The sequence below is a fragment of the Ambystoma mexicanum genome, chromosome 5p, assembly GCF_040938575.1.
Source record: "Ambystoma mexicanum isolate Mex_15411 chromosome 5p, UKY_AmexF1_1, whole genome shotgun sequence".
Taxonomy (NCBI): Eukaryota; Metazoa; Chordata; class Amphibia; order Caudata; family Ambystomatidae; genus Ambystoma; species Ambystoma mexicanum.
Window position 1 is genome coordinate 858813358 of NC_090930.1, and position 25378 is coordinate 858838735.

General features: G+C 44.8%; 1 protein-coding gene across 3 annotated transcripts in view; it reads left to right on the forward strand.

Moving 5' to 3' along the window:
- The window catches only part of CDK13 (cyclin dependent kinase 13), a 1667419-nt gene that overhangs the window by 36276 nt on the left and 1605765 nt on the right, over positions 1 to 25378 (forward strand). The window contains exon 1 of one of the 3 annotated variants that reach the window (XM_069613292.1): positions 6241 to 7343. The exons of 1 other annotated variant lie outside the window; for it this stretch is intronic. In XM_069613292.1, the coding sequence (XP_069469393.1) occupies positions 6724 to 7343 (620 nt within the window). In that variant the 5' untranslated portion in view covers positions 6241 to 6723. Of the gene's footprint in view, positions 1 to 6240; positions 7344 to 25378 lie in introns of those variants that run through there. One more of the 3 variants, XM_069613293.1, reaches the window with a different exon arrangement.

Sequence of the window (25378 nt, forward strand, 5' to 3'; positions counted from 1 at the left end):
TTCCTGCCACTCTTGGGGCTTTTGCCATCGGCTTCGCTGGTATAGATCTTCCGTTTTTGATTGATAGTGATACTTTGGTTTGGACTTTGACCATTTCCTCTTCCCGTTCCTGTCTTCTCATCTTCATTTGTTGTTCAGTCAAGCGAAACCCCATTTGTTTGAATTCTTTGTAGACTAGGTCATCAGTATCTATGATAGCTGCTGCTTGCAGATGAAGAAATACTTTGGCTTTTTTTTCCCATGATAGGGTTCCACCAGCACGAGATCATCCGTTCTTATCTTTTTCAACGTTTTCATTTTTTTGTTATTTGGAGTACTGTCGATCTATTTAGAATCGGGAAGTTTTTGTCTACTTCCATTTGTTCCAGCTTGAAGACTCGTATCTCTTCTTTTGCTTTTTTTCCTATTTTAGACATCTCCTTTTTCTATACGGTACTTCCGCTGACTTTTTTGTTTGTCCACCTTCTCTCGTGCCCGCCTTGGCGTAGATGGACTTCTTCTTGTTCATGATGCATAGCTATCCATCTTCGCGTCCTCTGCACTTGTTTGTGATCCAGATCTTTGCGAGTCCCTCGGTGCTGCTGTTTTTTAGAGATCGGGGCCATTCCCTCCTTCTCCCTCATTGACCTTGGTGTGCGAATTTCGTCATTTTTGTTCCTTTTCCCCACTTCTGTATGCGAGTCATTTGTCTCTTTCCCACCCTTTTCAGAGTGTGTCGAGATATTCATTAAGTCCGGACAGTTTAGGAATTCATCAACTGTTTTTGGTGATCTTGGGGAACCGCTCTCCTCTGTGCATGGCCTTGGTTCTGGTAGATTGTCCTTGGGACGTATAACGCCCTGGGCAAGTCCCCTTCCTTTGAATTTCACTGATGGGTTGCTGTCCTTCTTGGTGGTTGATTTCCTTTCCAACAGATCGATTATTGGTGAGTGCATCTTTTGTGCTTTAGCCGGTTTGCCACCTTCACTTTCCTCCTGTGTCAGTCTCAACAAGGTTTTCTCGTTACCCTTTGCCCTTACTGAGGCTTGTTCCGGTGGTTCTTCCGGGGCCGATGGCTTTGCACATAGATTTCTGTTCCTAGATTCCATAGTCTCTATCTTTTTTTCCACCGCTTCGATTTTCCTTTCCCAGTATGTTTTCTGGTTCGCAGGATTTTTTTCTGTCTCGGGCCGAATTGTACTTGCTATCTGTGTTCTGGTCAGGGTTTCCATGCTCTCAATCTTTTTCTCCAAAGCTTCAATTTTCCTTTCCCAGTGACTTTTCTGGTTTAGCATGTTATCCTCGGTTGCCGGTACAAGGGTTTCCATCTTGGCCAATTTCTCCATCATATTGGAGAGTATTGCTGTGTTATCTTGATTGCTTCGTAAAATTTACAAAATGGAGCTAGCACGATGGTCATGGCCGACATGATCGCAATCATTTCCGGTTTCTTGTTAGGTGATTCATTTTGTAATGCCACTGCAATTTCACTGAGTCGTCTCTTTTTTGGTGAAGCTTGGGTTTTCTCCGATTTCCTCCCAGATGCTGATGCGTCCAAAACCTGGCATTCCGCTGGTACTCTTGGATCAATCGTTACCGAGTTTCTCGGTGATCCGCCTTTAGTATTCGGGTTTGCTTTCTGTGGCTTTGGGTGATCTCCTTTTGTCATGGGGGAAGAATTGGAATTGCCCAAGGACAGATATGACTTTGTCCATGCCAAACGGTCTTCTGTTTCCTTGTGTACCTGCAGTGTTCTATTGTGATTCCACTCTGGTAGACACCTCTTCACCCCATCCTCTTCTTGAAAGTCCTCCAGAATGCATATCTCCTCAATGGTTGTTGGAACCCCTTTTGGGGCACTTTGCGACTGAGCAATAGGAGTCCTCCCTCTCGGAAGGTCTTTCGGTAGCCATGGCACTTTGCTCTCCACCCCTTTTTATTTTTCTGTCTCTGTTTCTAGTTCATTAGGTGGTGTCATGCCTTTTCCCTGAGGATTTACCTCAAACCGTCCTTGTTTGTCACTTTGTGGTGTCGGAGATTCAGTTCTCCTTTGTTTTTGGGCGGGCTGTGTTTCAATTGCTATTTCTATCATTTTGATATACGGAGCAGAAACCTGTATGAATATCCCAGAGAAGTTTTGGACCACGCTAGAAGGTTTGTTCTGGAAAAAAATCTTACCGATACCAAAAGCTACTCCAATGACGGTAATTAGACACGAACTGGGCCTAACATCGTTATATATACACATCCGTTATAATAAACTAATGCTGTATAGAAAGATAACGAATAATACAATGCCGCCCCAATTCGAATTATTTACAAAATTCAACAACTACGAAGAAAAAGTGGTAGAAGATTGGAAACGAGAAAACGAACAAACTCTGACAGAATTTACCCTCAAAGCCCAAACTTTAACAGAAAACCTGATGGCTATAAAGAGAGCACTTTGGGCTGAGGACTGTTCGAAAACTGAAATGGAAAGAGCTCGGTCAAAAACTCATACACTCTTGAAATCTAATTGTGGGGTGATGACTATCATACCAGATTATCTGAGAAAGTTTCCGAACCCCAAACAAAGAGATCTGTTATTACGTTTCAGGTTAAATACCTTGCAAAACAAAACAACAAAGGCAAGATATACTAGAGAAAAAATATGCACAAAGTGCAGATTGTGCAACAAAGGTGAAGAATCACTACATCACTTAGTGTTATTTTGCACAGAACTGAGAGAACTGCGAAATTTGTACTTAACCAGTAATATCACCGACTTATGCGGCCTAGATGCAGAAAAATGGAGCAAAATCTATGCCTGCCAATCTCCAAAAATAAATTTCGCAACAGTCAAATTTCTGGAAAACACACCAAAAAGGCTAGACTTTATTGATGAAGGAAATGCATTATAAAAATTGAACTGAATTGGCTAAAAGGACTCACCGTGTAGTGGTGTTGTAAATATTTTATTGAACATTTTATTGTGAATCAATCCAATGTTTTAACTTTACGATCGCTGGAGAGCCAAAACTTATCTTAAGTAACCAATTTGAAAGAAAATGGCTTCTTAGATTTAGTCTAGCGTATATAGGATATACTAGTTATTGTAAGCTGATTATGACTTGATAACTGCTTGATGTTGACTGGCTGTGACAGATCTCTTTGTAAGATGAAATGTTTTACTGATGGTGAAAGGTTTGTAATAAACCAAATACACTTAATAAAAAAAAGAATTCTAGCATTTCCGCATCTGATATTTCAGTCTCTATGCTCAGTTTCCTTTTGTCTTGCTGTGTAAAAAATGCCTTTAGCGGACAAGAGAGCAGTGGATTGGGCAGGCCTTTTCTCATTGGTCTGCCTCTTTTGATGCTTTTTCTTACTTTTCGTTCCGCCAACAAGGATTGCTTTGAAGGTCTTATAGTCCCTGTCTTTTTTCGGTCCTTGATGCCTGGCTTTTGCCGGAGTGTTGGTTTTATTTCTCTTTTTCCTTTTTGCGCCAGCTCCAGCTTTGAGTTGCTCGCTGTCGGTTTCCTTATTCGAATCCTCTGGTTCTCCCTCTGATTGGGTTTCGCTCTCATGCCCCTGTTCATCCGATTCCACCCCCTTCATCGGATCCTTGAGTATCGCTCTATCACTTGGGTCTCTACCCAGTTTTCGAGCCTGTGGAGGACTTTTGTCTAGTCCTTGCATGATGTTATCACGATCAGTGTCGTGGAGCATTACTTGAAACCGAATTACCCTCGGGTCAAATTCGCCTTCTTCAATTGGACATGAGGGCTCCAATACTGCTTTTCCTTTCTTGCTTAGGGTTCCTTTCTCCCCCTCCCTTGTTGGTCGATAAGGCGATAGTTCAATTATGTCTGTTACTTCGTTTATCTTTGTGTTCCTTTGCCTTTCTCTTTCAAACCCCTCCAACCCCTGTTCTCCGGGTTGCTTTTCCTGGGGCTTCCTCGCTGAGACTCCACTGCCTCGCCCGGAATGGGCGGGGCGAAAGGTTCCCTCCGATCCGAGTTTTGCTCACCCTCCAGATCCACCACTCCCGCTGCACTGCTGACGGCCGGATTCGGGCAGACACCGTCCTCCAACCGCACCCAGCAGCGGTCCCTGTTGCTGCGGCGAGCTTGAATCCGGAACCTGGGGGGCGGCAGCAGACGCTCCCGGTCCTACTGTGGCTCCTTTCACCCAGGCCTCCAGAGTTGTCGTGCTCCAGCGCCCTTCTAGTTGTTCCTCCATCGGCGCCCCGAGCGCAGACGCGGCCCGGGACTCCACCGAAGAGACAGAGTGCTTCTGGCCTCGTGACTCCGGTAAGCTGTTTCCTTCTCTGTTCTTCTTATCCGGCTCGTGATAAAGACCCAAATCATGAGCTGGGTCCGGGGTTGTAGCGGATTTTGGGATTGGGGTGGGGGTTGTGGATAGGTCTATGATAGAGGGAGTCACTGTCGGTCTTGGTGCCGAATCAGACTTACTCCTCCTCCTTTTTCCCGGGCTCATTGCCCTCCCTGATTTGGATGTTTTTACCGGGTTTGAGTCCTTCGGGAACATTTTTACACTGTTCAGAGCTTTCAGAGGATGTACCTCCGGTTCCATACGGGTTCTGTTTCGCGTCTGCAGCGGACTGCTGCAGACTGGCTCGCACCTCAGGCTCTCTTCCTCCTGACGTACTCCCGCAGGCTGCAGCAGACTGAGACTCAGCGCACAACTCCGCTAAGGTCCGCTTCTTTGAGCCACCAAACTGCCACACAACAGTCGGGGCCTTTTACCCCGACGGGCTTAACGCTGCAAGGGTGTCTCGCGGCAGCTTGCTTGTCCGATGAAGTCACGTGATGAGTCACGTGTCGTTGCTGCGGTCCGCCTCCTCCAGGAAGCAGCGTCAGGACTACAGAAGCAGGATTCGTCTCACAATGCTGTTATGGCCAGGTAAGCGTTCCTTGTCAAAACGCAATTTCTGAATGCTGCAAACACATAATTGGATTATTGTAATGCACTCTACCTCGGAACTAGCAAAAGAAATCAAAACAAACTTCAGGTCCTCCAAAAAAACGCTATCAGAGCAGCCTTTAGCATACCCCGATCCCACCACATATCTGAAACGAGGTGCAACGCCAGCTGGCTGCCCATCAATAACAGAATTTCTCTGAAAACACTAACCCGTACCCATAAGTGTCTTACGAACTCAGCACCAAACTACTTGATCTGCAGATTTACCAAAAACCAATCAACGAGGCCCACTAGATCGGCCCAACTACATTGCCTTCGAGTCCCTAGGTATAACTGCCAGAAATCTGGAGACACCAGCTTCCCTGTATTAGCCTCCAAACTTTGGAACTCTTTACCTACTGCCATAAGAACTGTACTTACTCTTCCCCCAATTCGGGACAAGCGCTAAACAATGGCATACCACCTGTGAAACCAACTAAATGTAAAGGTTCCACTTGCCGCTTCCCTTCCTGCTTGAACATGTCGTCTTGTATTATTTCTTGCCCTTGTAAAATGTCTATGTTGTACACTTTCTCTCAACGTTTCTTACCTAATGTCCTTGTAACTTGCATTTATATCTTGTAAAAATGTAATGATGCGCCCAGATACCTAAGGGTTTGGCAGGCTATAAAAAATAAACATACAATACAATAAATGAGAGACAGACTCAGTCATTCCTCTTTGGGAGTTTGCAACCGTTCTGAGGCACGTGTCTGCAGCTCCTTTTGTTATTTTGGGCCCATCTTAAAAGAGCAATACACATGGGAGGACCACACATAACACTGCCCATTTTAAAAGGGCAATAGCATGGGAGGGTCACAGAACACGCTACTGGTGAACAATGGGAGGGATAAGGTCATGTGTTCGTTTAAGGACCAATAACAGGGAGTACTATTAAAGACTCGATTTCTCATGATGGAACATGTCGTTTTCGGTTATTGTTGTGCTGCTAGAGATAGTAAAGTATAAGGGAAGTATAATCCAAGCCACTGGGTCTTGACATCTAACAATTGCTCGGTTTGGCAACCCGATAACATTTTATGGTTGCATTGCACTGAATGGCAAGCAGAGTTGTCCACCTTTCGATTCATTTTGTGTACCTTTTTAGATAACATTTCCGTCGTATCGTACAAACAGTTCCAACCGTCAAAAGCGAAGAGGAATATTGTGTTAGACTTAGAAAACATTTTAACTCTGGACATCGGACGCACACAAAAGGGCAAGCAGTGATGTCACACGCAGGGCACGTTGACGTTTTACAGTGAACGTTTTTTGCACCGGAACCGGAAGCATTCATTTTGACGGCCGGCGCCGGGAGGAGGAATAGTAGCAGGGGGCGTTATTTACACCAAACGTTGAGCGACAGCAGCACTAAAATAAATATCTGCTGCTTCCTTCTTTAAACTCAACCTAACCCCACCTCTTAAGTGCCCTGGTAGAGCCGCAATTCTTACAAAGAGGACCGATCCCCAAGGAAGGAGAGACTACTACAGTGTGACGTCAACGCCCCCAACAGAAAGTGTTTTTTGGACATCGAGGGACCCCTCGTACTAATCCCCATGTAGCGGAGTCCCCACACGGTCCGACACCCCTCCAGAGCAGCTGGTAAAGGTCACCCGAAGGGGACACGCGGGCCTGGATTCTGCTCCAGCGAGGGTCCAGGCCGCCTCCTCAACCTTTGGGTGTTGCGGGCGAAGAGGATGTGAGGTAGCCCCCTTGTCTGTGCGGACACGGAGCAGGCACTGACTCGCCGATCTCGGTGAGGCTGCGCTCCCCATGCCAGGTGGCTCCAAGGGCTTACTGATGCCATCGCGGCGCCGATGCAGGGAGCGCAGGAAGAAGGGAAAGAAGTGGCGGTCTGACCGGCGTCTTCGAGGAGGTCGCCGCGATTCCTTGCTGCCGCCCATGCCCCCACTGTTGCCTCCCGAGGCCTACGTGCGACCGAGGAACCGGCCCTCTCTGCTGCAGCCGGACTACATCCTCGCTGCCCCTCAACCACCACCACCCCCCGCTCCGCTCCCTCCACCACCGCCTCCCCAGTACGACGACGTGAGCTCACAGTCCGAAGAGGAAGAGGGACTGTGTGACGCTCAGAGTCCATCCCCGGTATCCTCCCCTAGCCATCGGCGTGGGGCATTGCCCTCCCTTCTTGATTGGGAGCCACTGCAGCGGCCCAAGCCATATGCTCTAGCGTCGCCCGCCCTGGTGGCATGTGGCAGCCCGTTCGCCCTCCCAGGCCTGGCATACACTGCAGCGCCCCCGCTACTCCCTGGCCTCTCTTCCCCGGCGGCATTCAGAAGGAGCCCTGCTACCAGCAGCCTGTACGGGGCGGCCCGCTCCCCTAGTCCCTTCCAGTCCCGTTACAGGCGTTCCCGGAGCAAGAGTCCCCTGACCAGGTGAGTGACATCTGTGTGCACATGACCTACATGCTCAGTTCCAAGCTTTAACTCGGACCCTGTTGACACCCCCATCAGACCCAAACCTTCATTGAAGTTTCAACCTATGACCCATCAAGCTCTACTCACCCTGGGGCATTAATCCCCTTCTTGGTTTTAGCATGTCCAAACACTGCTTCACACGTCCGTCCTTTGACACTTGCCATCTCTTGCTCCCCATCCAACTTAACATGCAGTTCAGTTGCCGGTCTTGCTGTGCGTCCACAAACTTTGAGATAGTCGGATCTTGTCTGCTGTATTGCTTCTAGTGCAGGACACTTTTCTGAAAACGTTTCTAGACCGACCCGCTCAGGGAAATTAAATATCACTAAACATCTCTTAGACGGTGGACCGCAGTTTCCCCCTCGCGGAATGCTATAACTCTAAAGAACCTCATATCCCACTCGCCATTCTCCTTTCCAGACTCACTTGAGCACACACGTTTTCGTGATTTTGAGGTGTTTACATGGCGCAGCAGGGAAACGCGTGTTTTATTACACATTAACTAGTTTCACTTAACGCTATGCACCATCTGTACCCGTATTAACCGAAACGAGTAGCTCCTTGTTTCGCGAGTGGCGAGCCCATATCAATTCGTGATATGGTGTAATTTTGTTTGTTTGAAGTAATGATCGATTTTTTGATGTTGAACAACCTTTCACGCGTGGATACTGAAGATCCACAAGAAAATGTCTTAAATCATTCAACGTGAAAAGGGCGGTGTATGTTGCTCGTTCACAAATGTACTGTTGCGAGCGAAAAATCGCAGATGGATACTTGATGAAGATGTGTTTATATTGACATGCATTTGAGTTCCTATATACTTTGCCTTTAAATTGCGTCTACTCGGTTTTACCTACTTCTAGTTGGGTATTTTTACTGCAGCAAACTTGCCAGTTCAACACGACGTAATTGCAAACCACTACAGTCAGAAGCTTCCGAAGTAAAACAGAAACCGAAAATACATTGTTGACTATATCATGAAACCGGTTGTAAACCTCTGCACTTGAGTCCCTGTTTTTTTGGCGCCTACTTCTTGTCACATTGCCCTAATACGCTTGTAGACATAAACCAAACATCTTGTTAGTGAATATATAACTGCTAAGCCCAAATGCTTATGTAACCATGTCTAAAGTTGCGCCCTGATGCCTCCGGGCCTAAATGTGCGCGTTACAAATAAAACAAATATAAATATTAAAAAAATGCTCTGGAATCTAATCTTGGATTCAGCCTTAAATTGCCATTCACCCTCGGTTTCTGATTGAGCTCTTTTCTTCCCCCGGAATTGTCGTTATACAGATGTATTGTACTTTGCATTCTGTCTGTCGGTAGCTACAATGGCAAATGCTGTCGTTTTAGAAATGCACACCATTGTTGGCCCATAACCCTGCCCCATGCACCAGGGCTTACTTAAAAGTTCAGGGTGATTTTCAGAGCCCACTGTTATTATGCTGTATTGGTATGCATTGGTTGACCATAATCCCAGTGATGGAAAACTTGGCATTTCTGTGTTTGATCACATACGTTGATTTGTTTTTAATGTTAATTCCCGTTATAGTTTGACATTGCGTTTAAATCACGGTGCATGTGTCGTTGAATCACTGCCTCGTAGTAGACTTTGCACATCAGGCCTTGAACATTCACTCTCTGCTTTTTTTCATATACATTTTTAGCATTACTAAATTAGATATTGAAAAATCATTGAGCTGTGAATGCATAGTTTTCCCGAAAACTGCATTATGAATCCACCGTTCAATGCAAAGGCACATTACATACTGAAGCGATTCTTAATGTTTAAATCACAATGAGTTCAAGTACATCCGAATGGTAATGTTTTGCCAATTACTGCCATCATTATTTGTGTTTTGTTCTTAACCAATAGCAATTTCTTTTGGGGGGCTTTGGGTCTACACTAATTTGAGTTACATGACACTGCTTTATTTTTTTTGCCCGTTTGTGTGGATGGATCAAACTTGGAAATTGCTGGTTGCTAGGCTTTGCTTCTAGTTTATTATGGTTACATTACGTGTGGAAGAGCTTGGGGCTCGCCAATTGTTGTGAAACGTAGGACTGTAGCAACTCGCCACTATATGGTGATTCAACAAGTGCCACGTTTGGGTCTGTTAATACAGTGATCCTGCATTGTACGGAGTTCAGTACTGCAAGTATGCGTGACTGATTTAATCGGGAATTTCCACCCGTATCTTATATTTGCACGATAAATACTTAAATCGAGAGTTGTGTGGCAGCGTCTTATCTGGCTTTTTGTGTTGGTATGGAAATCTTATTTGACGATATGTACATATGAGAGGTATTTTGTGAAATGTTCGTGTATATGCTGCTTTTAATGTTATTTTATGGAAAGCATGTGTCATGAAAATTCAAGCCTACTTGTCGAACTTTTAATGTCTACCAAACTGGATGCTCACTACCACACCAGAGAATGTAGTTAACCATGTTGCTGCATGCAATACTATGGTGAGTTGATGAATCTATTAATAATCTCCGATGTTGCAATTGGTTGATTTGCTTATGCTTTGTTACATTTTAATGAGTTTCATTGAACACTTGGATAACATGTTGACCCACTTTCTACACCTTTCCTGCACCTTTTTGGATAATTGTCTTTGCATAATTGTCTTTGCATTTCTGTCTCACAGATTGAACCATAGCCTTCATGTCTACATCCATACGATACAACGGTGGTATATGTATGTTTTTATTTCAGCTTTGGTAGTGTGTTCGTAGGGATTTGCTTTTTTGATAACAACGTGTCATCTTGTAAAATGTTATATTTTGCTGTAGTACGTGCAAGTCTGCTAAGGCAGGCGAAGCGTTTGTGGTCATATATGTTTAGATGATGTACCTAGAAACTGCTCACACTGAATAACCATTCTAGACAAACCAGTAATCTATTCTGAAAATACATATTGCTCCCAACAAACATCTTAAAACATTCATGACTTTTGTGACTTCTAGGAGTATCTGGGGCAAGTATGGGAGGTATGACTTGAGCTAGGGGTGATTGATCTGTGGAAGTGCTAAAAGAATGGGGCGGAATTCAACGAGTAATTAAAGTGCAATAAACATGGTTTACTATTGAAGTGGCATCAACAAAGCATTTTTTGCTTTTTATTTTTGTTTTGTTTGGACGCTCCACTTTTTCTGTGTGGCAAACTGGCACTCTGCCATTGTATTTATTCATGTTAAAACATAAGAATGAGCAGTAATTTTTCTGGTTGGCTGATGTTTACTGGTTATGACAATGCACATACCAAGCCTGACGCAGGATGGTCATAGTTCTTGGCTCATTCTAGTCTAGCTTGGAGCATCCTTTTTTGTGCTGGGAACTAAATATTGCTATTATCCTCTGGTGTGTCTCACATTCTCTACTAATGGTTGCAAAGTTAAAACAAGCAGGAAAAAGCCAATTGCTGTCTGCAACATTTGACTTTCCAGATATTTTGGACTACGAATCCTATGAGCCCTCACAATTGATTATGTGGTCTAGGTCTGATGGGAGATGTAGTCCAAAACATCAAGAGAGCCAATGGTTGTTGAAGACCCCTGTTATAGATGAACCTGCTAGGTTTTTTATGAACTGATAATTTCACATTGGGTGCCAGTATTTAAGAGTTACTGGATTGCTACGTGTATAATTGAGTGTGGATGAGTTGTGGTGGAAGGATGAATTTGTGAGCTTTTGTGGATAGACTGGCGACTGGTTAGTTAATGTGGCTGCTTTTGTGAATGTAGCAGGGTACATTCTTATGTATTTGTGTAGTTTAATGGGCTGTAGTTTGTGAGATTTGATTGGTTAAATGGGTGGGTGCAGAGGTTGTGAGTGTGGTTATTGTTAGTGGGAGTCCAGGTGGGTTCTTAAAGTTTGCACTCCGTGTCCCCAAAGTGCAGTGGACATTCCCCTTACATTCTTTTAAAAACCATGGCTGGTCCTTTATGCAAAGGTATGCACATACCCCTGCAAGGAGTTTTCTTCCCCACATAAGCTAATATTGTTTTTATTTTTTTTTAAGAACCAGCTCGGCCCAATCTTGAACTAGCAGCCAAAAGACATACCAAGCCAAATTCAAAGCTGCAGTGGTCCTATGGGAAGCAATGTCTCAATGGAACAGTTGACTGACGGCATAGTCCCTTTTAGACGGCTATGAAATCTGTCGGGGCTAACGTTTTCTAGGAAGAGCTAATTTGAGTCACTGGTTTTGAAATTGTATTTCGATATAAACAAAGTGTGCGTGTCCCTCGCTGATCACTGCGATGTACATTTTATACATATGTTTTGTTATGATCACAAACCCCATATTTTAGCTCGTAATTGCATTTAACAATGGTTGCATGCTCTTCCATTTGCATGTATTCAACATGGTTCATGTCTTGCAATTTGATCATCCCACCCTGAGCTTGTTTACTTGTTATGACGTGTTCAATGTAAGTCTTCTTGCTTTATCTTATGCAACATTTTAATAATTCATGGTTAACTTTTATCAAATACAAATATTCTGCAAACGGTGTGGTTAGAAACTTGTTCGTTGTACCCCCATTTGGGGCATTTGATGATGGTGAAATGCTAAATGTACATCTCCTTAGACTAATAACGTCATGTACTTACTTTTTGTGATTAGCTACCGTCCGTCTTAAATCGGTGATTAACTCTCCCCCTTTTGTTCTACCCAGCGAGCCTTTTTTATCCCCATCAAAATACATTTTCATCACGTTTTAGATGGAGCGCTTCACCGCTTAGTGTGCCTCCTGATGAATGTTACCAGTTAACTGTGGGATCCCTTTCAGCCTTGCTTGTAAAGTATTTGTTAAATCCGTATGTGGTAATGTTTGTGTTATAAACTCAGTCAGTGACTATCCTGAGTATTAAAAGTGAAGTGATTGCGTTGGGATTTTGTGGCATGGACATGCAACCTTTGGATCATAAATGTTTGGACTGAAACTCATCAGCCCCAGCCAGTGGCATCACATTATTATGGGTCATGGGAACTGTAGTTAAAACATATTTGGAGAGCGTCATTTTGCAAACCCTTATTTTAAGGGGGCCTCTGGCTGGCGTTTCTTTTTCTGGCTTAGGATGTGGCACTAGTGAAGATATTATTTGTTTTTTTTCCCCTTTCAGTTTCTGCTTCTACTGGCGTTCGTTCATTTTGCGGTGTTGCCTTAAATATATCAAATAAGACAAAATATAGACCTCATACTTCTGAACATTTGTGATCCTAATAGCTGTACATGGAACATATTTACACGCATCATCCCGATCCAAGTTGGTACTATTTATTGACCTCAAAAGGTTGAAAGGCTGTGATGGCTTTCCCTGGGATTCGAACCTGCGACCTGCAGATCATTCACAGATTGCAGCAGCAAGCGCACAACCTGCTGAGCCATTTCACAGCAGAATGGCCCCCACCCAGTCCTACAGAAAAGTGGTGTACCGGCTACTTTTAATCCCCACAACCCCAAAAGGCAAATATTCCCAAACAAATAAAATGGAGTAAAAATACTCCCAGCAAAGAACAGGGAACGGAGGCTTTGAACCATGTGCCTCTGCTCTCACCCATTCAACTCCATGGATATGTTTCCACCAGTAGTGCCTCTGGTACCACAGAAATAAACTATTAGTTCCTGACACGTTTGTCTTGCAATATGCATGAATAACGAAGTGCAAAGAAATGACAATTGAAAACAAATCTTTCCATTTACGACCTAAGTTTACTCCATTGGGAATTGTATTTAGATTTTTACTCCCTAATCATTTACTGTCCACTTCCAAATCTTATCTGGAGCATTCCCCCCCCACCCATTACGTTTTCTGCTTCAGACAGGACGATCATTTGGCACTAGTATTGTTTTTGTGCCCCAAACACTTTTTATTTTTGTATAGCTTTTTTCAATATTCTATAAATATTTTCCCACTAGCTCCTGACAGCACTATGGCATCCCTCCCGAAATGCGGCTGGTGCCACTGCAAACCCGCATTTGCTATGACTGTGGGCCCAGAACAGCTGTTCATGCTGCACCACTCTGGATTCTTCGTTTCACCTGCCTTCGGTTGCAGCAGTGGTAGGAGCTCTCTTCAAGGCCTCCTCCACAGCGCCGAAAGAATTTCCTCGAAGCAAGATAAAAGTGCGCTCAATCCTTTCAGACCACCTTGTCCCCGGAGACTCCTTCCTAGGAGCCTCCCTTTTTGCTTCCAGGAGTACCCCAGTCGGGTGGAGGTTTGGAGGGATTCCGGGGGTGTGATGCTGGTTGCGGTCTTGACTTCACAGAGCTCCAAATCGTGGCCTATGCAAAAGAAATGTATTGCTGTAAACGTGAACGTTTGTCACAGAACCCCTTCAGGATCCGTTGCGAATAGAAGGGTAAATATTTGTTAATGTTCTGTCATTCGGAGGATTCGTGCACTGCACCTTCAGCTGCTGTCTTCCATGGTGGCGGCAGCCATGCTCCAAGTCGAAGGCTGGGAATTGGATTGCATCAGTCTTTAGAGGTTTGGGGTGAGGCTGACGCATTCCACAATTTCAAATGCAGAAGGCTTATCCAAATTGTCTTTCAAATTCACCAAGCTATTATACCCCGTTTACATGGGGCAACCAGAAGCTTTACAAGAAGCTGGCGGATTTTGTTGAGAGAATTCTCCCTGAAAAACAGAGGGCCTTCACTTCTGGCCTTCCTGAGGCAAAGCATGTCCCTCTTTCAAGTGTGGTCAAATCGCGTACAGGTTGGCAGGCATGTTTGGAGTTATTAGGTGTCAGGCCTACTTGAAGGCCACAATGTTAAATGCTGATGTGCAGGATACGGCCCGGCATCTGTCTTTTCCACTTGTCTGTGGTTGGAGAACTGTTTAGGAAAAATGGCAGCACATGGACTGTGAAGTCAGTATCAATCCTAGCCATGCCTGCACAGAAGCCCATTTTAGTTTGGGCTGTTAGGTGCGACTTTAATCGAAACGATTGCATTGGAGTACAAGAAGGAGGGAGATGACGTGAGAGACACAGCTCATGGGTGTTCGCGGTTTTTTTTTTCCACCTGTTGACTGCTCACGGCCATGCTAATCCCTATTTCCATTCCCGCCCATTACTTGAACGACCCTCCGACCCTAAATTTATCCCCCAGATCTCTTTGAGGTCACTCGATTATGAAGCAGTAACCAAGTTTTAGGCCAGCAGCGTCTTTATAAAAAACGTTTTAAGCAGTCTGTGCAGATTGTTAATGGCTTAATTGAAGCTGTAAATGGCTACTGGTGTAATTGGTCTTGACCAAGTATGCCTTCAGCCACTTTCTTTTCATGCATTTGAAATCTTGTTAAAGCAAGCAGTGCCAAAGTCAACAGTTTAGGCTTGAGGTACTAGGTAATGTGTGTGCTCGGCTTGGCAGGGAGTGCTGCAGAATTTTCGCTGATTGGGTGAGCTTTCTTCCCTGTCCCTGCTACAGGAGGAGGCAGACTTTAAAAACGCACTTCGGTGCGAAGCGCACAGTGTGTGTTTTTATTGTTGTAGTGTGGCAGTTGAGCAGCCTGCCTTGGTGCTGAGGTCAAATCTGAAGAGCGACTATCAACTGCGACCTGTCCTATTCAACCATTATCACTAGAAGTCCTCCATCAGATCGGTGAGTGTCAGTGCTTGCTTCGTGACTGCACCAAATTACTTCACATGCTCACATTACTCGTTGCATGTACAACCTACGTAGCAGTAGGTCAAAGAGAACTGCAGTGAGTCCTGAAACTTCCAACTCAATGACGTGTGCACTAGATTTACCTTTACACCGCTCGCAGTGTGAGGAAGGCACATTGGGTTGGTGGGGGTTAACGCTGAAGGAACTTTACTGCCGCTGTTGCGACCAGTGCACTAGGTGGGACTAATAACTAAAGTAAAGGATCGTACGACAACAGCATTTTTTTAATGCAGTTTCTGATTGGGAGGAAGCATCTAATCTTGGCCGCAATAATGTTGAGGCAATACAAGCGCCTCTCACCTATTGAGTCACACAGAATGAACATTTCAGATGATGGCCTGTTGAGTGCTCCAGATTATAGAACTGATCGGGACTCTAGTAATCGGAAAAGCCTGGAGGACCCTCCAAAATGAATGGAAGTCACCACTTGTGACACAGACTCCTCAGTATCATGCGCCTCCGCACCACAGTCTGTTCCTCCTAGGCGGTTATCTGCATTGCTAAAATGTGTTGACAATGGTATTACTGCAACTATGGGGTCTGGCCAAGACTGTAGTCTTTTGGAAATAAATCCAGTATTTTGTGCTCTAGTGGCTCTGTATGAAGTTTGAAAGCAGAGTCCCAAGTTCGCTCGTCACTGTTTGAGTCCTTGTTGTTCAAATTGAATCTGTGGAGTTCATACCAAATTGAAAGAATTCCTGATGCATACTGCTTCAAGTTGCTCGATCCGAAATACAGCAGAGGGGTGTGAAATTGCCCCCCCCATTGTGCCCTCTATCTTGGAGCAGTGCTCAGCCCCTACATATTGTTGAGGACCAGTTAGACAAGGCAAAGCTGACTAAAATTATTGGAGTTAACCGCCTAAATAAACCAATGTCATCAGGAATTCCACAAGGAGAGCAGCAGCGTGAAGGAATTATGGACAGCACTAATGTCTCAAACACTGATGCCCAGGTGTTAAATATTCCAGAAGACGCCCCTGTTGAAGTCGCTTTGAGGTTTTTACATTATTATATCGATCAACGGCAAAAAGGCATAACACGGTTAAATGTAATGTAACGCAGCTGGCAGTGGAGAACAAAAATCTAAATATAAACCCCAACGAAAAGCAAACATCAATCGTCTGATAGTTCTTGCATACTCTTACAAGGCAGCTGAATATTATGGCCGCATTACGGAATGCCCCTCAAAGAAAAATATTAAAAATAACGAGGCAGTTGCAGGAATCATCGAGAAGGGGATATTGATTCCTCCTCCTTACAGTGTGAACCAGAGTGTGTTATTTATTTTTTAGCAGCTAAAGCGTCGCAGGAAATTGCATCTCTTTAGCCAAATACAATGTATCTGCGGTCACAGCAATGTGTACAGAGTAAATTACTGGTGCTGTCACAGTAGGGCTTGTGGATATGTAGCTGTTGCTCTCTTTTGCCAATGTCCTTCAGCATGATCAGTCTCAAATGCCACCCATTCCTCCATACCTATGAAATCTGCTTTCGGCCAGACATCTGGACTGACTACTGGTGATCATCAGCATGGTGCCTCCCAGCTTCAGTCTGGTGGAATTTATACTTCAGGAGCTCCCTAATGAAACAACTCTGGGGTGCCCTTTAGAGTCCAAACCAAGACTTCATTTTCGATCATTACCAAGTATTAGGCTTCCAGTATTTGGAGGGGGTTTAACGGCCCTGAGCGGCCTGAAGCGAGGGGCGATTCTTGTTGCGCCTAGAAACACTTAAATACAGGTGTGTTATAAATTACTCCCATCATATTGTCAGACTGGTTACAGGGGCCCTGTTGCAAATTCTGGCCCCCTAGGAGTCGCCTAGTGCTGTGAAAGATAGTAGACCGGAGCTGAGAATCCTGGTTGCAAGCCTGCTCCCGGATAACATATGTTTTGTTAAATGGAGCAAATATACCCTGTCTGCCGGGAAAAGTCCCTGAGCTGCGAGCCCTGTATTCCAAGGATATCGAGTGAGAGGATTGTATTGACTTGCACAGAACTGATCGCATTGTTTTAATATCTCAAACTTAGTCTTGAATTTAATCTTGGCACAATCATTGAGACAATTGGGCTTTGACCCGTCACCCTATAGAGGTGTCTTCAAAGGAGACTTCTAAAGATCAAGATTTTCTGGGAGGGTGCTCCCGCCCCCCCCCCCTCCCGAGTGAAATCTTGACTGCAGGAGACAATGGAAGGATGGGAAGAGGTGACCTTTGCCTGACCAAAGCGCAAGAACAGGGGGTCTAGTACACAATGGGTTGTGGCTCTTTGGAACCTTGGGTACATCGAGACTTGACGGATATAGGCAGTAATGCTCATATCCTGGAACATGGGTCCAATATTTCAATCCTGTCTTGGAATACAAGAGGCCACCGGATCCTGTCTGCAAACCCAGTTTTGGGAATGTCTCTTAAACACAATCACTTGATATTCTTACAAGAGACTTGGCTAACGAACTCCAGCATTTGGTGTTTTCTCTTCCTTGTCAGCCAGCACATTTGGCTGTCCATAAGGTAGTGTTGTAACCATGCCGAAATCTAGCCAGGACAAAAAAAGGTTGTAAAATCTATAGAGATTTGTAGAGGTATCCTAGTTATATATGTTATATTGCACCATTTGGGGCATCTTCTGCACCTCTTGTGCGTGAATGCCTATTGGCACACTGGTGTAATTGATTTTGAGAGAGTCTTGATTTGTTTAGCGACTCTGGCCAATGAATGGTATAGCAATATTCCTGGAGGGCATCTGATGGTTCTGGGGGATTTTAATGTCCACTGTACAGGAACAGCTCCAGATTGGCTTCAGTCAGGCTACATATTACAGAACAAAGGAAAAGACTACTGGTGGCGGATGTGGCAGAATACCATACAAGGTCTTGGCTTACAAATGTGAAATGGGACTACACCAGGTGACATTCCACCAAAACACAAATGGAGTATGTCCAACTTGAGCTCCACAATATATTATGTGTTGGAAGCTTGTTCCATACGATCTGCTCGGAGTGTATGCTGAGGGCCACTTTCTTACTAGATGGCCCACCAGGTCACGCAAACAGCCCCAGAGATCTTTGGGTGAATACTGCAGGTAATAAGATTTCATGGACTCTGCAGAATATCAGACTAGTTAATGAGTCCTTTCAGTCCTTTATGATCGAGACCTCCTATAACAGGAAACTTGAAACCTTCACAGTATCGTTATGAGCCTTTTGCAGCTGACCCATGTCAATAAGTCTGTGGGTATACGACCAAGATCTAAACAGACTAATGGCAGGAATACCCATATCTATGATGCAGAGGTAGTGACAGAGCAGGCTTTAAGAGCAAAGCTCTAAGAGGGAGGAGTGTTGAAGCCACATGTGGGAGTGCCGCCGCCAAGGCCAAACTACCCTATAGTTATTGGCTAAAGTGTCCTAGAGGGATTGTTACAGATGGACTCTTGAGGCAATGATGGACACCCGTGAAATCTGCAACCATGTAAATCAGTATTCGAATCAACCGCAGGATACCCAAGTTAATTCGGTACCAGCATTTGAATGAGTCCCTCGTTTGTTAGAAAATTTTGTGCTATACCAGCTGAGAATGTGGAGAGTTCCTCCTATCAAGATAATGATGAAAATGTATGCACTTTCATTTGGCCAGGACACTATCGAAGATTCGTTCATCTCGAGCACCAGGTCCCAATGCCTTGTTCAAAAGTTCCCAGAAAAAAACTGGACAATCATCTTAAACATATATGTGGACTCCTAACACCTTCCGGGACCCTTGGAAAGTGGCACACATCGTGCTAATTTATAAAAAGGGTTCCCCCCCTCAAATCCGTGCAACTATAGGCCAATGGCCATTTTAGATGCCGACAGCAAGGTCGCGTGACCATGCTGTTGGTTGTGTTGCAGACATGGGCTAGGGAGGCATGCATTTAGAAGAAATGGCAGACCTTACGTAAGCACGAGTGCCTTGCTTAAAGCTCTGCAATCTTTCTAATGGACAAAAAAATATATAATTGTTTTTATAGCCACCATCGACTTATCTGCTGCATTTGATGCAATCAGTAGAAATGTACTGTGGGCTAAATTAAACAACTTGGGGGTTCCCATGGGTCTCCTACGTTTTCTGATTACGCTGCACCAACATACTGTGATTCGGGTTAAATTAAATGCGACCAGCGCACTGTGCAGATGCAGCCCTACATCCAGGGTAGTCAGACAGGGGTACATAATGGCTCCCTGATAGTTTAACTGTGACAATTCAGATGTGGGGGTCATTTACCAGTAGCGGCCCATGTACCGCCAAAATTGAATGATCTGAGAGTGAGCTATCCAAGCTACCCCAATTACTTTTTGTTATTTAACCCCACAGAATTAGGTCTTCAAAGACAGCTGAGGGCTTTTGCCAGCTTCGTGAAAGGTCACTCAACAATCCAAAGAATACAAAAAATCAAGCACACTTCTTGGAGAAAGAAACCATCTACTTTCAGATGGATGGTGGAAGACCAACCATTAGAACTGGTGAATAGTTTTATAGATCTAGGATTCCCAATTGTTTCTAGACCATGTAAAGTCCAGATCAGAGTGGCTGAAGGCTCGTTCCGTTATCGTAACTAATCAACTGGTTGGGGGGGGGGGGGCTTACATTGTATGTTCTCTGTTCTTCCTTCACTTAGATTCTATGAAGGGAGAAGTGAACCAAAATGACTGTATGGTTGTGAAATCAATCCTTTCTGGACCATTGTTTCTCTCCCGTCTATCGAAGTTGTGTCTTAAATCTGCAGAAGTCAGTACCTCTAGCCATGATTCAATTTGAATTGGGCATCAACTCGTTGAGGTCTCGAGCAGCATGAAGGCTTGTGTTAATGCATGGGAAAATTGCACACCCTTTAGCTGGCTCCTTGTATCTGGTTCTAAAGTCTGCAATGTTAAGTAGAAAGGGTACCCTTTCTAAATTAAGTCTTTGACTTCTGCGAGAAGACCCTGCTCAGCTGGGTCTCGCTAAGGACGATCTTGGGAGAAATTCAACTAAGGCGAAAATAGCACTTTACCGTCAAGACTGGATTGCCATTTTTGAGAGCATGCACTCTTATGACTCTTAAACATCTGAAGAAGTAACACAAACGGGTGGGTGCTTGCTCCCGATATGTCAATGTATCCCATTCGTAATGTGAGAAGGACCTTTCTATTGTTTTCGACTTCATCTCTTGCTGTCTAGAGATACTGATCCATTCTTGCTGATTAAAGAGACGGATTCATTATGGTCAGTTTCAAGATCTCTATGGATAAATGCCGTTTCTACAGGATGTGGTGGAAGACCTTAAATACCCGATTATGCAGCTTTAATAACAAAGCGGATATTGTATTTTAAGAAGTTCCTCTATAAGAAGTCATGGGGTTAGTGCTCGGGAGTTTTTGCATGAGTTGTTACCAGGGCATCCCACCAGTCTAGTTATTGCAGTAGTGGGATTTGTTAAAAGCCTTAATTTAGTAGAGGCAACTCGGGTGCCTCTATGGCTCTACCAGGGATCCTTGAACACCTCACGAAATGTGGCATCACTAAATGTAAAAGTCTGTTTGGCCGTGCATGTTTTTAAAGGACAATGATGATGTAAAGTATTTAATAATTTTTTTGTTTTTGCTCAATGGATATGAAATTGTTTTGTCTATTCTTTTTGATTTAGTCTTGCTTTTGTGTTTCTTGTTTGTTTTTTAAATTTATTTGTGTGTTTTTGTTAAAGGCTTTGTTGCCAACAACAATAAAAAAAAAATAAAAAATAAAAAAAAAAAAAATTAAAGGATTTGCAAGGTACCGAGAGCAAATCCCCATCTAATAGCTCAATTTTCTAGCTATTGCAGATTTCTAGCCAGGTAGTAGCATTTTTGGCAGTGGCTGGAAAATTCCTGTCCCAAACCTCAAGGCCAAGAAAAACCAATGAGTGGCTAGTTTTCCCTTGTTAATCTCTGGTTGGGGGAAGGGGGTGGGGTGGGTAGGCCTTCCATCTGGAGGAATGGAGAGCAATATCTTACTACTTGTACGTCCTACATGTAGTTCAGTTAGGTTTTCAGTTCTCTTCCTTCCCCTCTCCGCTGCTGTAGTGGGGCCCCCTCACTTTAGCCTCAGAGGTCCAGGCAGTGGAGGCCCTTTCAACCCCCTCTGCCCCCAAGGGGGGCAGGTTTTTATTTTTTTTTATTTTTTTTAAAAGACTAGTCATTGAGGACAATCGGGCTGACCTGTACACTATTCTGGATTGATCTTTAATTCTGTCTGCTGGAAAAATGGAAGAGGATCATGCCAGCACAGATCTGCAGATCTGGTCTCGGCTCTGTGCAGTGGATTTGAAGGATGCCTAACATCATGTGCCCATTGGGGGAGAACTTTTTTTTTCTCTCCCTAGGCACACTGCAGTTTCGGTACTGGGTTCTTCCCTTTGGTGTGAAAGTGGCCCCCAGAGTCTTTGCCTATGTGTAGGATCTGGCAGTGACGGTTTTCCTCTGGCAGGGAGGCATTCACATTTGCCTGTACCTGGTTGATTTGGCTGATCCAGACTTCCGATCCTCAGGTGGCGTTAAATTGCTGCAGCTTCTGCTGGATCCATTGTCCTGAAGTGGCCTGCAGGTGAATTCGGAGTTCCCTGTTGGTGCTTTGCCAGAAGCTGATCTTGATAGGCTTCGACTGGGACACACTATGAGCCAGGATCTTTAATGGTCTTAACCGTGATAAATACGGACCATTCCTCCTGAACAACAATGCTGCCACAGTGTGGTGGTTTCAGTGGCTCTTGGTGTTTTGGTTCTGTGCCGCATGCCAGGCTCAAAATAAGTGGGAGGTACAGCTTTATCTGGTCTTGATCTGGAATTGGGGCATCCACCATCAGTTTCAGTCTTGACAATCCTCCCTTCTGTCGTTTATGTTGATGACCTGAAGGTTTGTAAATTGTGGGGTGTTCCCCAAGAACTACTTACTATCGATGTTTAAGATGCAACTTCAGTGCCCTTAAGCTATCAAATCAATGACTGTTCAGTTTAGGTTCTGACGGATTAACAAGGCTAATTTTGACTTTGAGTTTGGATGGAAGGGTTGGTGGGGGGTGGGGTGAGAGAGGGCACCACTTCTCAGAGTGGGCCATTGGCCAGAACTTTAGAGTAAGCGGATGCTCTCGACAGGTTGTAAAAGGCTGTTTACCAATCGAAGCTCCATTCTATGGTGGTTGTGCTTTCCCCTGGTGGATGTTTTCACTTCCCTGCAGACTGCCAAGGGACCGCCATTTGCCATTTGCTTTGTGGCTGGGTGAGTTGATTGGGGACGGCCTGACCGTTACCTGGAAGGACCGATGCTTTTGTACAACTGTTCGGTCAATTCACAGGGTGATCGGGAAAATCATGTGGACAGACTTGCACAGCCTGACAGTGGCCTGCCAGTTTCTGCAACTGAAGAGGTTGGCGGTACCCCCAACCTCTCATCTTACTTTGAGACCAGCCATATTGTTGCGGGGGGGGGGGGGATTTGGCATCCCTGTCCCCCAGTCTCTCGAGTTTTAAGCATGGTTCCTGATAGGCTGACTGGGTCATCTGGGCTTATTGGAAAATAACAATGTGTAATTATGGTCCTGTCTTTACCCCTGGACAGACAAGTCAATCGCTTGACCTGTGACTTTAACTCTATAGCCTCATGCTCGTGTTTGACTTGGTAGAATAAGTCAAAGTTGCGCAAGAACTGAAAAGGGACTTCATACAGAAATGTAGATGTATCTATAACATGGACAGAGACAAGTGAGTGTCAGTCAGCCGCTTCATGCGAGCTGGGGGGGGGGGGGGTCTCCAATGCCATTCTCACTGCCCTGACTTACAAACCCTTTGAACCCCTGCTGTACGTGGACATCGGCTTTGTGTCTTGGAAAACATTTTTCAACACTGTTACTTTGGCTCGCACTGTCGGTGACATTCACGCCCTGTCGGGTTTTGAACAGCTTACTACCATCCATGGGCATAAGGTGGTGCTTTACAACCTCCTTGCCTTTATGTGAAAGGTTGCGTTGGAATTTGCGATTTTTCTTCACTAAGAGCAGGCTTTACACAATTGGGTTGTCCGTAGAGCTCTTGTGTTATATGTGGAGAGGCCCCTCCGGTTCTAATTTAGGAGAGGCTTGTGTTGTTGCCCTTTAAGGTGGATATTTACCAAGGTGACTTCGAATGCTACCATAGCCAGTTGGATTTCTTGCATTGGTGAAAGTTGTCCATGTTGTCACAGATGGCGCAAAGAGAACTCCTGCTCCCAAAGAAGTTTCCACGGTTTTTGATTATTTCTTTGGCATGGGACAAGGCGGCCCCTTACAATCATGTATAAATGCGTTTACCACTCTAGCCCAGGGTTTGTTCATATACTATTTACTCTAGTATCTAATGTTTAAATGGCTGCCAGGGATAACCTAAATTAAAGGCAGCTGCCCCTGACTTTGTAAACCATGGACTGTTATTTTCCTCTCGTTTCTCCCCTGTATCCAACCTCACCCACCTCTCCTTACATCTTACTCCTCTGTCCCCCGATGTCTTTACTTCTACCTGCTTCCCTGTTTCTATTTTGCTATTCCCTTTGCTGCACCTACTACCACTCCACCACCTTCCGAATTACCCTCCTTTCACTCTTAACACTCCCCCTCCACTCTCACTCAACTTGCACACAGTATAACTCGCTCGCACCAATCAATACCCACCTTTTTTCTAATTTGCCTCCATGCTTCATTCTTTCTGTTGCTGCCTGTCTGCCATCTCTCTCCTGACCCCACCCAAACAACCTCTTATCATCCCCTCTTTGTCCCATTGGATTACTGGCCCTGCCAATCTAGTCCTGCCTTCCCTGTCCTGGTGGTGCAATCACGAGAAGTTACAACTATTGGGTGTAACTCTCTCCCTTCTTTGCACTGGGCTTCAACAATCCTGGCCCACAATGAAAATTGTACCAGTTCGTGTTAGGGGGCGGCAGTGTGGTCATCCCCATGGTAAGTGAAAATTTGCCAAGTGACCTCCGCTCTGATGTGTCCTTGGTGGAATAGATCTGGTGCTGAAGTCGTGTGCACATCGATCGCTGGCTCTTTCCGTGCTGGTTCTGTGGTTCAGGTGACTAGACCGATGTTGCGCAGCACTGAGATTATAGTGCCTCAGGTGGTCTCTCCATACTGCTGCCACCTCTGGTGCTAGGAAATAAAGAAACAACTTGGTTAACATTTTCTCCAAGAGGTATAGGGTGATGCTGTACACGAATAAGCGGGCACCTGGGGCCTCAACAGCCAGTCTCTCCCTCTCCTTCCATGCTGAGAGGGGTCGTATCCTCTTGTGTCAAGTCCAGATTGCTGACAATGTCACATTGTGAAAAGCGGACTCCCTTTCCACGATCTCCACGTGCATGCGATTAGGGCTGTTGCTTTGATTACATTCCAAAGGCATGGTCATTGCCATGGCTGCCATGCAGGCACTCATTCTGCAGTTTGTAGGAGCTACTAATTTGATGCCAGGTCCCAAGCCGAGCCCAGATTGAGGGCGGGCAGTGCACCAGAACCTTTTTGGTTAATTGAGGTCCACCTCCCTCGGATGTTTCAACAAGTATGGAGAAGAGGGGCAGGACATTTGAATAAGTAAATGGTTGCTTGCCATCTTGATTACTGTACAATTGGTCCATAGTGTTCCCTCCTCTCTTACCGGCTAAAATTAGACATCAGTCGGGTATGACCTATGTGATGGAAGAGAACTAACTGATGAGATTGTGGAAGACGCTTTGAGGGGTGTGACTATTAATGTGGCTTTGTAGAGCAATCAACATTGAGACTTTTCTTCTGCAAAATGTCTCTGGTCCTGTCCATTGGCACTCAAACTAGCAAAAGTGAGGAGGAGGGCTAGTAACTGGCTAGTAATACTGACTCTTGGTGAATAAGAAATGTTGTACTATGTGGCCAATTGAGGTGGCGAGTGAATTTCTGTGTAACTAGTAACTTGTCATTTTTACCTGTGGACTAGGGAGTATACTAGTTACTACAGTGAGTAACTTCTGCTTTTGCAGTTGTGAAGTTCTCCTAGTGTTCGTGGATTTATTGTAGGAAGGTGACCTCTCCCAGAAGCTGAATATTGAGCCTCCGTGGTCTAACAGTATATAGTGATCTCGGTTCTAAATTCACTGTTGCAAGGGTGCGTTTCAACATGTACATGGGGTGTATGGATGCAGATTTCCATGTTTTGTGTTCATTCATTAGGATTATATTTGTTTTATGGTTGTAGTTCCGAGAAGTGTGTGTACTCCGACTACCAAATGGTTTAGTTACCAAGTGA